General features: G+C 50.0%; 1 protein-coding gene across 2 annotated transcripts; it reads right to left on the bottom strand.

Moving 5' to 3' along the window:
• Positions 1–560: 560 nt before the first annotated feature.
• On the bottom strand, positions 561–14,463 carry synpo2la (synaptopodin 2-like a). 2 transcript variants are annotated; one of them, XM_029253841.1, is made up of 5 exons: positions 14,145–14,463; positions 8,662–8,813; positions 7,551–7,674; positions 6,944–7,292; positions 561–3,730 (listed from the first exon to the last, which is right to left on the bottom strand). In XM_029253841.1, exons 1-5 carry the CDS (start codon positions 14,244–14,246, stop codon positions 1,386–1,388), a joined length of 3,072 nt encoding a protein of 1,023 aa, XP_029109674.1. In that variant the 5' UTR covers positions 14,247–14,463; the 3' UTR covers positions 561–1,385. The 2 variants fall into 2 exon arrangements, with proteins under 2 accessions (XP_029109674.1, XP_029109673.1); XM_029253840.1 differs by having other exon boundaries at positions 6,944–7,674.
• Positions 14,464–14,586: the final 123 nt, after the last annotated feature.

Genomic DNA, 14,586 nt, shown 5'->3' with positions numbered 1-14,586 from the left:
TGGAATCTGCTCCACTCCTGCTCCAGAACTTCCCCCAACAAAGACTATATCAGTAGACACCATACTTTTCGTCTTACCCAGGGGTCCAGGTCTTAAACTTGTGGCTCCAGGTTATGTATTTTTGCACAGTGGCCTTGGACACAAGACATTTTTAAATGACAGCCCTCCCATAAATACAAGCTTTGCGAAGTTCACAATATAGTTTTCGTTGAGACTGGGTCGCAGCGATGTTCATTCAGTTCTGAATTCATCTTCAACGCTGATGTTTTCACTATGTTTCCATTCTTGCCAGTGAGCTTTGACAGCGAACAAGCCCCATTCTGTTCAGGTGTAGTTTTTTTTCTTTCTTTGGAATATGTTCTCATCATTTTCAACATTATTCTCCCTGCTACAAATTATTTTACATTATTGTGATAGAGAGGGGGTGCGGCGGTGCAGCGGGTTCGGTCGGGCCCTGCTCTCCGGTGGGTCTGGGGGTTCGAGTCCCGCTTGGGGTGCCTTGTGATGGACTGGCGTCCCGTCCTGGGTGCGTCCCCTCCCCCTCCGGCCTTGCGCCCCGCGTTGCCGGGTTAGGCTCCGGCTCGCTGCGACCTCGCTTGGGACAAGCGGTTTCAGTCAATGTGCGTGTATCTATCGTGATAGATGCACCACCAGTTCAGTCACCGACCATCACACTTTGTTCAAGCCCCATTAGCTGCCTCATGTTTCCTAAGAGGCTCTCATATCCAGCTGACACATATTGTAAATAGCATTTAACTTAACATGATTGCCCTGCGCACCTGCATTTGAAAGGATTATTTTACTGCTTTCTAGTTTAAATCCTTTTGTCAAATGGTATTGGATACGATGTCTCTACCCGCTATTGCGAAAGAAGTCCCCGAGGACAGACAAGGCTGGGTACAACTGATTTTAGGAGGGGCTGAGGGTCATTCTTGCGAAAATAAAATGAGACAACATCGCACACATCATTCCAGGTCCCCGATTTCTTTCCTGTGAAAAAAGTAAGCGGTGATCACTGCTCCATCGTGTTTCGCTCATCGTGCACCTTCAGCGCGGCATCGGAAGGTATACGCAAATCTGTCTGTCCAGGTCTTCGTGAAAGTGGATAAAAAAGCGTCGAAACGATCTATAAATGCATTTCTCAGCACTGGAAAAATAACTTTTTAGTCTACGCAAATTAATCTGAATATCGTTTATTTGGAGGAACGATTATTTGTACACTACTTTATACTGTTGTGAGCAGGCAAGCTTAAAGAGTTTGTTTGAGTTTCATATTTATGACATGAATTTTTAGCTCTGCAGATTTATTCAGCATTTCACAAGGGGCGGTTTCGGGGTGGGAGACAGGTGCGAAACAGCGTGGCGGTAGCAAGAGAGTATTCCCTTCAGGGTTGCATGTAGCCGGGCCTCCACACGCTGGCGTGGACCCCCCTCCTGGAGGCCACAAAGCGCGGCTTGGGGGCTTGAAGCGCAGCTGACCGCTGAGGTGAAGGCGGCAATGGGCTTAGCTCGGGAGCACTCTGGAACAGCTTGGATACATGCAGGCCCGTGTAGGCCGGGCCTGGAAAAGGCACCGGGCCCGAGGCGTGGACCCTGCTGGGTACGGGGGCGCTGCTTATTCTGGGCAGCTCGGGCAGGGCTGCCGTGGGGCCGGGCGGTGGGGAGCGTATGGTGGGGGGACGCTGCTGAGCGGGGGTCGGGGACGTGGCGTCGGAACGCAGCAGGGGGTCGCCGAGCGTGGTGGCGGCGCGCGGCGCGATGACGGTGGGCACGAGCGAGGTGGGTGCTGACATTGGTGTGGGCGTCGAGAAGCGCCTGATCTCGTGGACGCGACCGTATTTCACGGGAACCTGCCTGGGTGGGATCAGGGAGCTGCCCATCATGTAACTGCTCTGGTGCTGCATCTGGGACTGGTTGACCTTTGATTGGCCGCTGGTGCCAGTGAACATGGCCGGATTGAGTTGGTAAGGCTGCCTCCTTATGAAATCCAGAGCCGGGATCCCCTCCTTGTGCAGGCCACCCTTCTGAGCCCCTCGCTGGGTTTCGGACACCCTGCTGCGCTGTGCTCCAGGGGGGCACGATGGGGACAGCAGGGGGTTGTAGCTGATAGGTGGGGGAGCGCGGATGTTAGGTGAATATTTCCAGTGCGCCGGGAGGGATGGGGTGGGAGAGAGCTGATGCAGCCGCACAGGTGACGGTGGCTCAGCTGACTGTTCTCCGCTGCTGTCCACCACGTACCTGTCCATTCGGCTCTGCCTTCGGGCAAACAGCTCAGCACCTTTGCCCTCCATCGGGGGGATGTGAGGGGTCTCTGGGATCACACGTGGCTTGGGTGCCACCGGCGGTGGGACTTTAGGCTTCTGACCTTGCAGGAAGTTGCAGGCCTCTGTCTCCTGGTTGAAGATGTCCTCTTCATGGCTTGACCAAAGCCCTACCTTAGGCTTCTCGTCCAGGTCTTGCACCAGAGACAGCAGCTCTGGGTTTGGGGTGGCACCCTTCTTGTCTTCGTAAATGCTAAACATTGGCTTTTTGCTGCCACGGCGTAGTGCCTCCTGCAGGATGCCAGTGCGTGCTTGGGGCGCAGAGGTCCTCTGCTCATGGGAGACCGGGGCTACTGTGGAAGAACCGGAACTCGGAAGTGGAGCTGGAGGAGCGGAGGGCACAACTTCCCATACGGTGGAGGACACGAGAGGAGGCGGCTGCTGGTTTGCACCCGAGGAGGGCGTTCCAGGAGAATGGGTGGGAGCAGGTGTGAGCGGGGGGGAGAAAGGAGGTGAGAGGACTGATGGAGAGCCACTGACAGGGTCCTCTTGGCCTGACATCTCGGAGGAAGCAATGGAGATGGAAGGCTTTGCCTCCGTTGAGGCTGCGCAGAAAGACGTCTGCATGACCTCAGCTGCCATCGCAGGCTTCGTCTTCTTGGTGACATGTGGGCGGAAGACCACGGGAGCCGTGGCAGCCCGGTGGCTGATAAAGCCGGGGGCAAAGGGGCGTGCAGTTCTATTTACCACAGAGCTGGGAGGCAGGACGGGTAGCTGGCTGGAGACTGGGCGCGGGAGCAGGGCTGGGTGAGGCTCGGCTGGCTGGCTTCTCACAGGGGGCAGTGACATCACCACGCTGGCTGTGCTCAGGACCACAGGTTCTACGTTTGGGATGCTGAGGCTGGGAGGTGGGACAGGAGGAGGGATGTGTGACTCCTGCAGCAGGGGCTGTGACAATGGAGGCTTTTCCGGGCAGGGCTGCGCTCTGGGTTCCGGGAGGGCAGGGTGCTGTTGCTTTTGTGCGGCCATCTTCCTCATGTGCTCCACCACCCTCTTCCTCTGCTGCTCAAAGAGGCGAGCTCCTTTGCCTGAGGTGGCCGTCAGCCCCGGGCCCTCGCCATTCTCAGACTCAGCTGGTGGCTGCACTGCTGCGCTCCTCTTCTCCAGGACCTCCAGGTAGTCGCTATCCCAGGTGGGATCGGGGACCGCAGCAAAGCCATCCTCGTCAAACTCAGACTCGCTGCCGGGGAGGAGGCCATCATCCTCGTGCGAGTCTTGCAAAGCGTCCTCTTCCACACTGCCGAAGCTGGTGAGGGTGTATTTCTTGGAGCGCTGCCTTCGCTTCTTGAACATGAGTACGCCTTTGGAGTGGGGGTTGGGAGCATCCGTGAGCAACGAGGCAATTGTACGACATTTAGTGCGGGCCTCCTTCACCTGCTTGTCCTGCACTGTGTCCCCCCGGTGCAGCTCTGTGGGGACACACAGATGAGATGTCACAGGTCACGGGGGGCAAAACCTATATCCAACACAGTTCAGATACCTTCCAGCACATGTGAAAACTCAGATCAGTTAGACCGAGAGCAAATCCTCACACCGAAGGATAACAAACCTGCTTTCTTAAGGTCTGTACGTGGCAGTAGGATGTCTACAGCTTACTTCTTAACCATAGAGTTCTTTCTATACTCTTTTTTCTTACCATGAGCTATTTTTTTATGGGACGGCTGGTACCCTAGTGGTTAGATATACTGCCTTTGGACCCAAAGGTTGCAGGTTCAATCTTCACCTCTGGTTGTAGTATCTGTGAGCAAGGTACTTACCTTCCCTTGCTCCAGTAAAATTACCCACCCAGCTGTATAAATGGGTAAATAATTGTAACCTCAACACTGTAAATTGCTTTGGAGGAAAGTGTCAGCTAAATGAATGAATGTATAACATTCCCATTTGGTAATTTGACATAAAAGCACTGAGTGACTGGATTGATTCTAAAGTTTCTACAAATGTGTTTCAATCCAGTGCTCTTTATATGGTGAGGATCTTGGGTCCTGGATGTTGGAATGTCATTCTTGGGAAAAATAATATTCATATACATTTTCTTAAGATGCACAACCTCAAAAGCATTCGCCGCTCACGTTCCTCAGTAAATTAGTCATGAGCATTTAGTACGTGTGACATTTAGAACCCAAGCTGGACACGGCCTGGATGTAGGTCAGAGAGGTTCCATCATTTACAAACAACCAGATATGACCTTTAAACTGAGAAGTCCCTGAGGTCATTCCCTATAAATAGCCGATGCGGATTTTAAATCCAGCCGTGATTGTCGCAACATCCAGCAGAACGACTTACTGACTTCTGGGGTTTTCTTAAAGTGCTTCAGTAGGCAAGTCAAGGAATTATGGAGGTGGACTTTTCTCGGTGAACTTCAAACTGCCAAAATCTCACACGTCCAGTGAGATACTAATGACTTTATTCAGATGACAGGTGCACAGAAGGATGAGTGAGTGTGCGACCCATTTCCAGAAACTGTGTTTTGGAACCAGCTGGTTAACATAACGCAAACCGAGAGTGTCGGCTGCCCCAAAATGTGCTCCCAGCTCGTTTTAGTAAGCGATCTCTTACAGAACAGGAACTTAGCGGCTACTGAGCAGAGGTGGTTAGGAGATCTATATCCTCATATCCCTAAAAATAAAAAAGTGCCTGATAAATGTAACGCTGACAAAGTGTGTTTCTCCATTTTCCTTTTGACGGGGATCATTTATAGGCGCTTATTTATATTACCCCCTAAAACAGAATCCACTCGGACACATTCTTTCATTCCCCTTATCCATGTGAAAGTTAGTTTAGGTAAATCTTTACACCTGTGTTAAAATTCTTTTTCAAAAGTCCATTACAGATGTAAGAGCCATGAAATATTACACAGGCCAGTAACAAAAGGTCGTTAGATTAACAACTCCAAAAAAACAGCTCCGCAGCAGTTTCAATAAGTTATTGAAATTAAACCGTTATTCACAAGCTATAAATAATACATTTGTCCGTCCACCAGCAATATTTTATTTATAGTCCTTCATTTCCACTACCTGCTTTCGGAATTGTTCCGCACACAGGTCGGGTAATTCTTATTTACGGTGGCTGAATCACGAGGACTCTACTGCCACACTGAGCGAGCGAAAGGCTGAGCGACGATCATTATTAGGTTATTGTTGCTCTGCTATATTATTAGGTTATTATTACTAGGGTTACTTAAGAATTGCATGTCTGCAACTATGTCTCTTTCTCTTAATGTAAAGAACAGGTTGTATTTTTGCTGAGATGTACGTCGCTTTGGAGAAAAGCGTCTGCTGAATGAATAAATGTAAATTTAAATGTATTAAACAGTCCTCTTCACAAGCTCCGGCATGGAGTGAAGTAACTGCTGACACAAACCCACATGATGAACAATCGGTCCAAGTCCACTCCCACGCTGACCCCCCCCCTTCGCCCCCATGCCCACCTCGCATGCAATTCCACTTTGAGATAGGGGCCGTTGAGCGGGTCCAGTGTCACCGCTGACCTGTGCTTTTTTCGTCCGTTAGACAAAGGGAGGGCACCCACCGGGCAGATCCAGGAGCGATAATGATGTACAAAGCACTAGGACAGTCTGCTGCGCTATCGGTGAAACATGCACTGGCATACCCCTGATCTCAGGGGTCTCTCAGGGTAAAGAGTAGCCAGGCTCAACGAAGCTTGGCCATCAACATTTTTGAATGGCTATTATAGTACAATAGATAGGTCACCATTCCATTCCCGTGAATAAGTAAAACACGGCCCCTCCGTTCAGTTCTGCAGGAAGGAGCAAATTTAGAAGTCCCATCAGCGTAGCATCCGCACCTGACAAACGCACCAGGGAAGGACCGTACCTCCGTGGCACCTTCTCGACGTTCTGCTGCCGGCGTGCCAAGACCCATTCTTCAGTCTCGCCACACTGGATTGCAGATCAACTGCCTGTTACACTAGCTGGAATGCAGCCCTCAGAGTCTATAAATAGCTATTGTGAGACACAGAGTCATGAGATTGAGGTGTCTGAGATTAATACCTGTGTTTGCGCGCGCGTACGGCCGTGTGTAGGTGACGGAGGGGGAGAGCTGAGCTACACCTCCGCTTGAAATCAGAGAGCTTCTGGAGGTGCTCTTCAAAGTTGTTGAACTGGATCGTGAGACAAATATAGTCCTTATCGATAGACCTGGGCTGATGGCCCTTTTCCCTCCGTGAGGTTCTCTCAGTGGGGTTCCATGTTGAGCTACACCTTACAGCTGTCAACCTTCTCTCTACTGGTTCTTCAGACATGGTCTCCTCAGGGTTCTCCTCTTTCTTCACACTGCTCTGATTACCGTTTTTATCGCTTTGTTCTGCTTCACCGAGCTGGATATGGGAACTAATGTTATATATTTAAAAAAAGCTACATTTTTTCCTCATTCCTCATTTTATGACTCAGGGTACAACTAAATAGGGACTCTTTGGTTCGATGGATCCATAGCCACCACTCAAATCATCTTGAAAGACAACACCTTGTCAGGGGAATTTCACTGCTTTAGCTCCGGAAGATCCAGAAGCTGCACTGGTCAATAACCTCGGGTCGTGCTGAAATCAGACAGAGGTAAGACAATGCAAAGACCGCGAGCAGTAAAGACAGCTAGGGGTATACTCACTGGCTTGTTTGGCCTTGTCCATGTAGGTGACAGTGAGCTCTTCATCCACAGGGTTCTCTACTGGTCCCACCATGGGTACCAGCTGCTTTCTAGATGCCAACTGGAGGGCTCCCCGGGCCCGCTCAGGGGACACCAGTGGCGGCAGGCTGGAGGGCTCCTGGAAGCCGCTGTCCACCTCTGTGGCTCCTTCACGTGGGTTCTGGTCATCTGTGCTCACAGAGGAGTTCTCTGCAGAGGTTTCTGTCTGGGAGGACCACCCCCCAGGCGGGGGATGGTAGATCACCTCCCTGCGTGCCACTCCAGTGGGGTTGCCCAGTTGACCTGCCGTAGCGTCAGTCGAACCATGCCCCTGGGTGGTAGAATAGGTACGGGCGTCAGGTGCACTGTCATATCCACTCATCTCGGACGTCTCCTCAGGAGTAGCCCTCCCGGTGGGCTTCGCCGGCGTGGTGCTGGGACTGCGACGCTTCGGACGCCGCTGCTTCTCATGCGTGACATCGGCATCGCTGTCTGTTTCACCATAGTAGGCCTCACTGCCCTGCGGGGATGTTAGGCACTCCCGCCTGACTCGTTCCTCACTCCCTACCACGGGTGCTCCCCGGCGTACCTCCCTGGCTGTCGTCTGGGGAGATTTGGGGGACATGGCTCTCAGGGTGGCCCGGTACTCTTTGTCAATCCTTGGGGACGGAGCCCGGGTGAGCAGGACCACAGATTGGAACCCCACTGGTGCTCTGTGGAGGAAAACACCTGTTTCTATACTCCCATGTAAATTTGTGGCAAAGAACTGAATAAATGATTCAATGCTAAGACCACTTGTTAAGAGCAACTGTGCAAACATCCATTAATTTCTAACTTCCTATTGCAGAATTATGCCAAATGAATACAATAAAACCCGTCACGTTGTTAACCTTAGTAGCTCTAGAGGTGAACTCCAGAAAGGGATGGCTGGTACCCAGTTAGAGTTGCTGCCTTTGGACCCAAAGGTCACAAGTTTGAATCCCATCTCCAGCTGTAGCCCTGTGCTTACCCTGATCTTCTCAGGTAAAATTACTAAAACGGGTAAAGAAGTGTGAGTTGCTTTGGAGAAAAGCATTAGCTAAATGAATACATGTAAAGCCATACATTTTGCACTTCACTTGATTGTTTATGTTGGTTTTTTTTTGCTTGGTGTCCTACCTAACAAGGAGGGGCAGCGGCGCAGCGGCGCAGCAGGTTGAACTGGGTCTTGCTGTCTGGTGGGTCGGGGGTTCGAGTTCCGTTTGGAGCGCCCTGCAATGGACTGGCATCCCGTCCTTGGTGTGTCCCCTCCCCCTCTAGCCCTTCGCCCTGTGTTGCCGGGTTAGGCTCCAGCTTCCCACGACCCCACATGGGACAAGTGGTTTCAGATGGTGTGTGTGCCCATCCTACCTAACTGGCAAAAGCAATGACAATTTGAATAAAGAGATTTCTTGAGCTAATATTTCTTTGCATGATGAGTGACCCTTCTGGTTTACATTTATGTATTTACCTGATGCTTCTCTCCAAAGCAACTTATAGTGTTAAGGTTACAATTATTTACCCATTTATAGAGACAGGTAATTTTATTGTAACAATTTAAAAGTAAATACCTTGCTCAAGGGAGCTACAAGCAGGGATGGGGATCAAACCTGTGACCTTTGGCTCCAAAGGCAGTAGTTTTAACCACTACATTACCAGCTGTTCCACTGCAGGACGCTCACCTCTTGACACGAATGAGCAGTGTCCCTGGTGAGCTGTCAATCAGGTTCATGGCCTGAGCATGGGACAAGCCTGCACAGGTCTCCTCGTTGATTGACACCAACTCGTCGCCCTCCCGGAGTCCTGCCCGGCACGCTTTGCTGCGTTTGCGCACCTGTCCCAACAGAGGGAGACACACGAAGCAACCACAGTCTCGGGGTTGGTGGACTGCATGAAGAAATGCTGCAAAAGCCCATCGTCCACAACTGCTTGTCTCAAGCAGGATCGCGGCGAGTCGGAGCCTTACCCAGAAACACGGGGCGCGAAGCCGAAGGGGGAGGGGACACACCCTGGATGGGACACCAGTCCGTCCCGTCGCAAGGCGCCCCAAGCACAGCTCAAACCCCAGACCCACCGCACAGTGGGCACCGACTGAACCCAACGTGCCACCACGCCCCCTCCTCTTGCTCCTAAAAGTGAAAATTCTCAAACTCTGCAGCTGTGCTGTTCAACATTTATGTAAATACAGGTTCATCTCTTATTCAGCGACACTGGGGGGGGAGCGTGGTGGCGTGATGAGTTTGACCAGTTCCCCCTGTGTGGCGGGTCTGGGGTTTGAGTTCTGCTCAGGGTGCCTTGTGGTAGCCTGCCATCCCATCCAGGATGTGTCCACTTGGTCTTGCGCCCTATGTTGCTGGGTTAGGCTCCGGTTTGCCGTGACCCTGCTTGGCATAAGTGCGTGTGTGTTCAGTGGCAACGAGTGCATCGCTCTCCTGAACGCAAGGCCATACCCCAGCAAAAAGAAAAGCGGACAGATATTGTAAAGGACGTGTTTAGGGCTCGCTAGTCTCTCTCTCTTCTCCTAGATAGAACTTCTATTCTGAGCACAGAGCCACTGAGAAATGAAATAGCACAGAGTTTTACATCATCTGCATTGTGCTTATACACTGACAGGTATGCAAGCCCGAGCGTGAAGCAAGGTCAGAACAGGCTAATTTCCAAATAAAATGAAGCTGCGGTTGACAGATAGTCTCCACAGCATCCCATGTTGCGATCGCTATTGAATGGAAAGGTAAATTCTGGACCCAGGTTATATTCCCAGCTCCTTGTACACAAAAAAAATACATTTGAAAATATATTTCTCTCATGCAAGTAAAGCTGTTCTGAAACATACAAATGAAAAGATCTAAACATTGGTGAAATATAGATAAGGAAACTTTGCGATGCACGTTTTTCCATAAGCATGATTTCTAAAGTCTTGCTTATTAGTCCAAAGTCTAAAACCGGAACCCTGCAACCAGGCCGAGCGACATGAGGCAGCATGGATAAAGAACCAGTTGGGGCCCTGATGTTGTACCCTTAGGCAAAGTCTTTAACGTGAACCGCATCATATTGCTGCGGTAAAATATTGACCTTTATGAAAGGGAGAAACTCTAAGTTGCTCTGGAGAAAATGAGCTCTTCATCAATGACAAAGTGGCATCTGTCTCCCAAGCTTGAAATAAAATGAACCCAGTGGGGGCCATCAGCCTCTCTGGAAGATTTAACAGACACAAGCCTCCTTAATAAGGTCCAGTCCCTGGAGATGTGAGTCCAGTAAATCAGATGCTGATTCCTCAGGTCCAGAGAACTACAGGTTATCATTAAGCCACCACTTCTGTCTTTATGCACAGTGACCATGACACCTAATATCTTATTAAGATTTTCATTATTCAGGTTGATCCCAGGATTATTCTCCTGCCACTTGATGAGTTTCCTTACATTCAAGGGGCATGAAGGAATGAAACCACACACACACACACACACACACACACACACACACACACACACACACACACACACACACACACACACACACACACACACACACACTTTCAGAACTGCTTGTCCCAATTGGGGTCAGGGGGAGCCAGAGCCTAACCCGGCAACACAGGGCATAAGGCCGGAGGGGGAGAGGACACACCCAGGACAGGACACCAGTCTGTCGCAAGGCACCCCAAGCAGGACTCAAACCCCAGACCCACCAGAGAGCAGGACCTGGTCCAACCCACTGCACCACCACACTCCCTGGGAATGAAACCACTGACTTCGTAAAATAGAAATCCGTAATATTCTGGCAGCAAGGGATTACGTGGATGAATTAATCAAGGTTGCCAAAGTATTAGTCCTCTGTCTATGATTACTGGCAACTTTTGAGTCATCCCTTAACCACGTCCTGCTTGTTCATCGTCCTTGGCTTAAGATACACCTTTATGTACAAAAGGTCTATAAGCCTATGTTGCAATGAACTAGAGATAGCTGGTAGTGTAGCAGTTAATACTGCTGCCTTTGGACCCAAAGGTCACAAGTTCTATTCCCAGCTTCTGTTGTAGTACCCTTGAGTGAGATACTTATCCTAAATGGCTCCAATAAAATTATCCAGCTGTGTAAATAATTGAAAGTAATCCAACATTATAAGTGCTTTGGAGAAAAGAATTAGCTAAATGAATATTACATTATAATGTAAATGATGGTGTTATGTGAGGTCATTGAAAGTGTACAGGATCTCCTAGTTATATTGCAGTTATGTCCCATACTGTTCCCTGGTGCCACAGACGAGAAGAATGTCTTCATCTGATACGGTCATGGGGGTGCGGTGGTGCAGCGGGTTTGGCTGGGTTCTGCTCTCTGGTGGGTCTGGGGTTCGAGTCCTGCTGGGGGTGCCTTGTGATGGACTGGTGTACTGTCCTGGGTGTGTCCCCTCCCTCTCTAACTTTACGCCGTGTTCCCGGGTTAGGCTCCAGCTTGCCGTGACCCCGCTTGGGACAAGTGGCTTCAGCCAGCGTGTGTGATACGATCATGTGGGCAAACTTGGTTCACAAGGATAAGTACGCCCTAGGTCACACAGCCCCAAGTACACCAGTGTCTGCCTGCTTGCCTGCAAACTAGCGCTGCCCCCTCAGCTGAAAATACCAACCAGGGCAACTGTGTCCCAAGGGGCTGATTGTCATTTCCTGATAGTTACTGCCCACCATCACTGCATGTTTGGAACCTTGACCTCTAGTGACACTTTACTCAGAACCCTTCGGTATCAGGCCACTAAAATATCCCAGTTACATTTAGCAGATGCTTTTCTCCAAAGCGACGTACATCTCAGAGAAATACAACGTGTGCATGACATTAGGAGAAGGAGACATAGTTGCACCTTATGTACCGATGTCCATCGCACCAGTACGTGCCAAAAACTCGGAACAGACGAATCCTGATCGCCTTCCTACGATTTTTCTTTCGTTTTTTTTTCTTGCCGGAGTCATAATGCTTTGTGTAACGTGCACAAGATACTCACCGAAGTTGCCTGGTTTTGGTTTTACACCAAGATTTCCTGTTCCACTGATCTGTTAAAACGAAGAGCGCTGATATTTTTTTACGCCGTACTAACGCCACGCTTCGGCGGGAAAACTCGCGAAGCGTGACGGCCGATTGCCGAGCCCAAGCCGAAGGTGGACGGTCAACGGTCGGTCACCTTGCTCCTCACCTGGCAGTCCAACGAAGCACGCATTCCTTTTGTGGAAACAACATGCCGTACGTGCCTACACCACAGCTGCCACTTTGACAGCTTATTCCATAAAATACCACAACTGCCGCTGTCCTCGGTCATCCAGTCATCCCCACCATCACAAACACCTGTTCAAGGCACATCAGCACATAAAATCATCCCGTAATCCCCTCGTCTCTGGTTAGCATGAGATCGGCTTGTTTTACCCCGCATCCTCCGAAGAGCGAGAGACCGCATTGTCGTGGATGTATATATATTTCACTTTAACTGTCCTTGTTAACAGTTAACAGCCTGCTAAATCAGGACGCTTTCAAAGGATGAGCCGTTTGTGACGAGCTTGAAGAACAACCGAAATTACTGGGATGCTTCACTTAAGGGCCGCGCTTGACACCGGCTCGCCGCTCAGGAGCGGAGATCGGGGTGGGCTCTTTGGCAGCCAAGAGGAGAATTTTAAGCATCTTCGAAGTTACTGATATCAACTAGCTGAGCTAAATTGTCACTGGGACATTAGTCAAAGGCAAGATTAAGACAAGTCTTTGCTGAGCTTTAAGCTTCCTACAACTATCACTCTTCTGAAAGGCCTAGCGACCAAGAATAGCCTTTTGAAATTGGGGGTAGAAGGAAAATTCTGACCGGAAAATACCACGAGGATGTAGTCCCTCGTCGGGTCCTCGGAAACCCATGAATAAAGACCTTGTCCTAAAGCCTCTAGACAGAGTGGTTGGGAAGAGAATCTCAGTGATGAGAAAAGCCGAATACCTAGCAATGTGATGAGCCGCTGGACAATTATACCGTCGAAACTATTCGACTTTGGAGAGAGAGGGAGAGAGAGAAAGGCAGATGCTTCTGCCTTTACTGATTTTGCATTAAATTTTTAAAGAAATTTTAAAATAATGCTCTTTTAAGATCCCTTATTATTTAGCAGTTTTTAAGCAGAAAATAGGGGGGCATGGTGGTGCAGTGGGTTTGGTTGGGTCCTGCTCTCTGGTGGGTCTGGGGTTCAAGTCTCACATGGGGTGCCTTGTGATGGACTGGCATCCCGTCCTGGGTGCGTCCCCTTGCCCTCCAGCCTTGTGCCCTGTGCTGCCTTGGTTAGACTCCGGCTCCCCGCAACCTCACATGGGACAAGCGGTTTCAGATGGTGTGTGTGTAATCAGAAAATGACCATAGAAGAATCAAAAAGGCTTTTCACAGAAACTGAAATACTGTATATTTGATTCAATGCTTACTATTTAATCTAATTCAACTGACCTGGCTTTTAAACTCGTGGTTGTTTTACAAAAATATAGAACGCCGAGGATACCAGTGAAGGGAAGCTCCTCAAAATGCATTAATACGGAAAACGGTCTTTAACAAACAAAACACTCAAGGTAGTGAACCTGGGTTCAATGCACTTTGTGTTCCCCGCCGCTCTCGGTCCAAACTTAGACGTGCTGAGCACTTCGCACATCAGCGATCCAGCAGGAACAAACCATCTTCCGAGTAATTATCACCTCCAAGATATAATAACCACAAAAAGGCGCACAGAACAGGACTCGCTGCCTCTACTTAAAGCTGGAGATTCAAAGTAGGCTCTTTAGAATCAGTGGCAAAATGTTACATCTAGAACTCGAAAAAGCTGAGGGTTCAGCCGCAGCTTGTAACGCACGAACGCAAATCATCAAGGCTCGGTTCCGGCATAGATGGCGGTCGCTCAGACCTCCAGCTATGACCCCCTCGCTCTTCTTGTCCATGTGTTTCCTGCCAGTAAATGCAAGTCTGGTGTCCCATTAAATAGCCTTTTTACACAGCCTTCATATCACTGACACCAACATCACAGTGATACGCCGAATGAACCAACGAGAGCAGCAAGATGCCACATGACCTCAAAATCCATCTAAAAAAAAAAAATCGAAAACGATCTTTTCAGGACCGCATCAAAAGGATCTCCTGGCCGTTGTCTCCATTTCCTTACCCAAGCTCTGCACCTTACCTTAGCCACCTGGAGTGGCTTCTTCTGCTCGGCACCGCCCTGCAGCCTGAAGCCCCACGGCGCACCCCCAGACAGGGTTATCATCACCTCCTCCACAACCATTGTCCTCTTTTGGGTCTCTTGGTTTTTGTGTTCTGGCCTGCAGAGGCCCTCAGTAGCGCTGTGCCATGTCTGGAAGGGCTTCCCTATTGTCAGAGAGTCCTTGCACTCCTCTACTGTTTTGGTATCTAGGGCCGGCCAGGATTCACATGCTCCCTAGAACCCAGGCAGACCCATACGCACATGCGGCTTGAGTGAGGGTCCGCAGGGGGCATGCTGGGAGAGTTAAAATAGAGAGCAGGGCTCTGGCTGTAGTGGTTGCTTACACTGTGGAATGTCTCACAGGGTACTGGACCGCCCCATCGGCCACACTTGTCCTGTCAATCTAGCCCCCGCACTGCCA

This window comes from Scleropages formosus, chromosome 8 (assembly GCF_900964775.1).
Source record: "Scleropages formosus chromosome 8, fSclFor1.1, whole genome shotgun sequence".
Taxonomy (NCBI): Eukaryota; Metazoa; Chordata; class Actinopteri; order Osteoglossiformes; family Osteoglossidae; genus Scleropages; species Scleropages formosus.
Note: the sequence above shows the minus strand (reverse complement) of the source record. Positions and strands in the feature narration are given on the sequence as shown.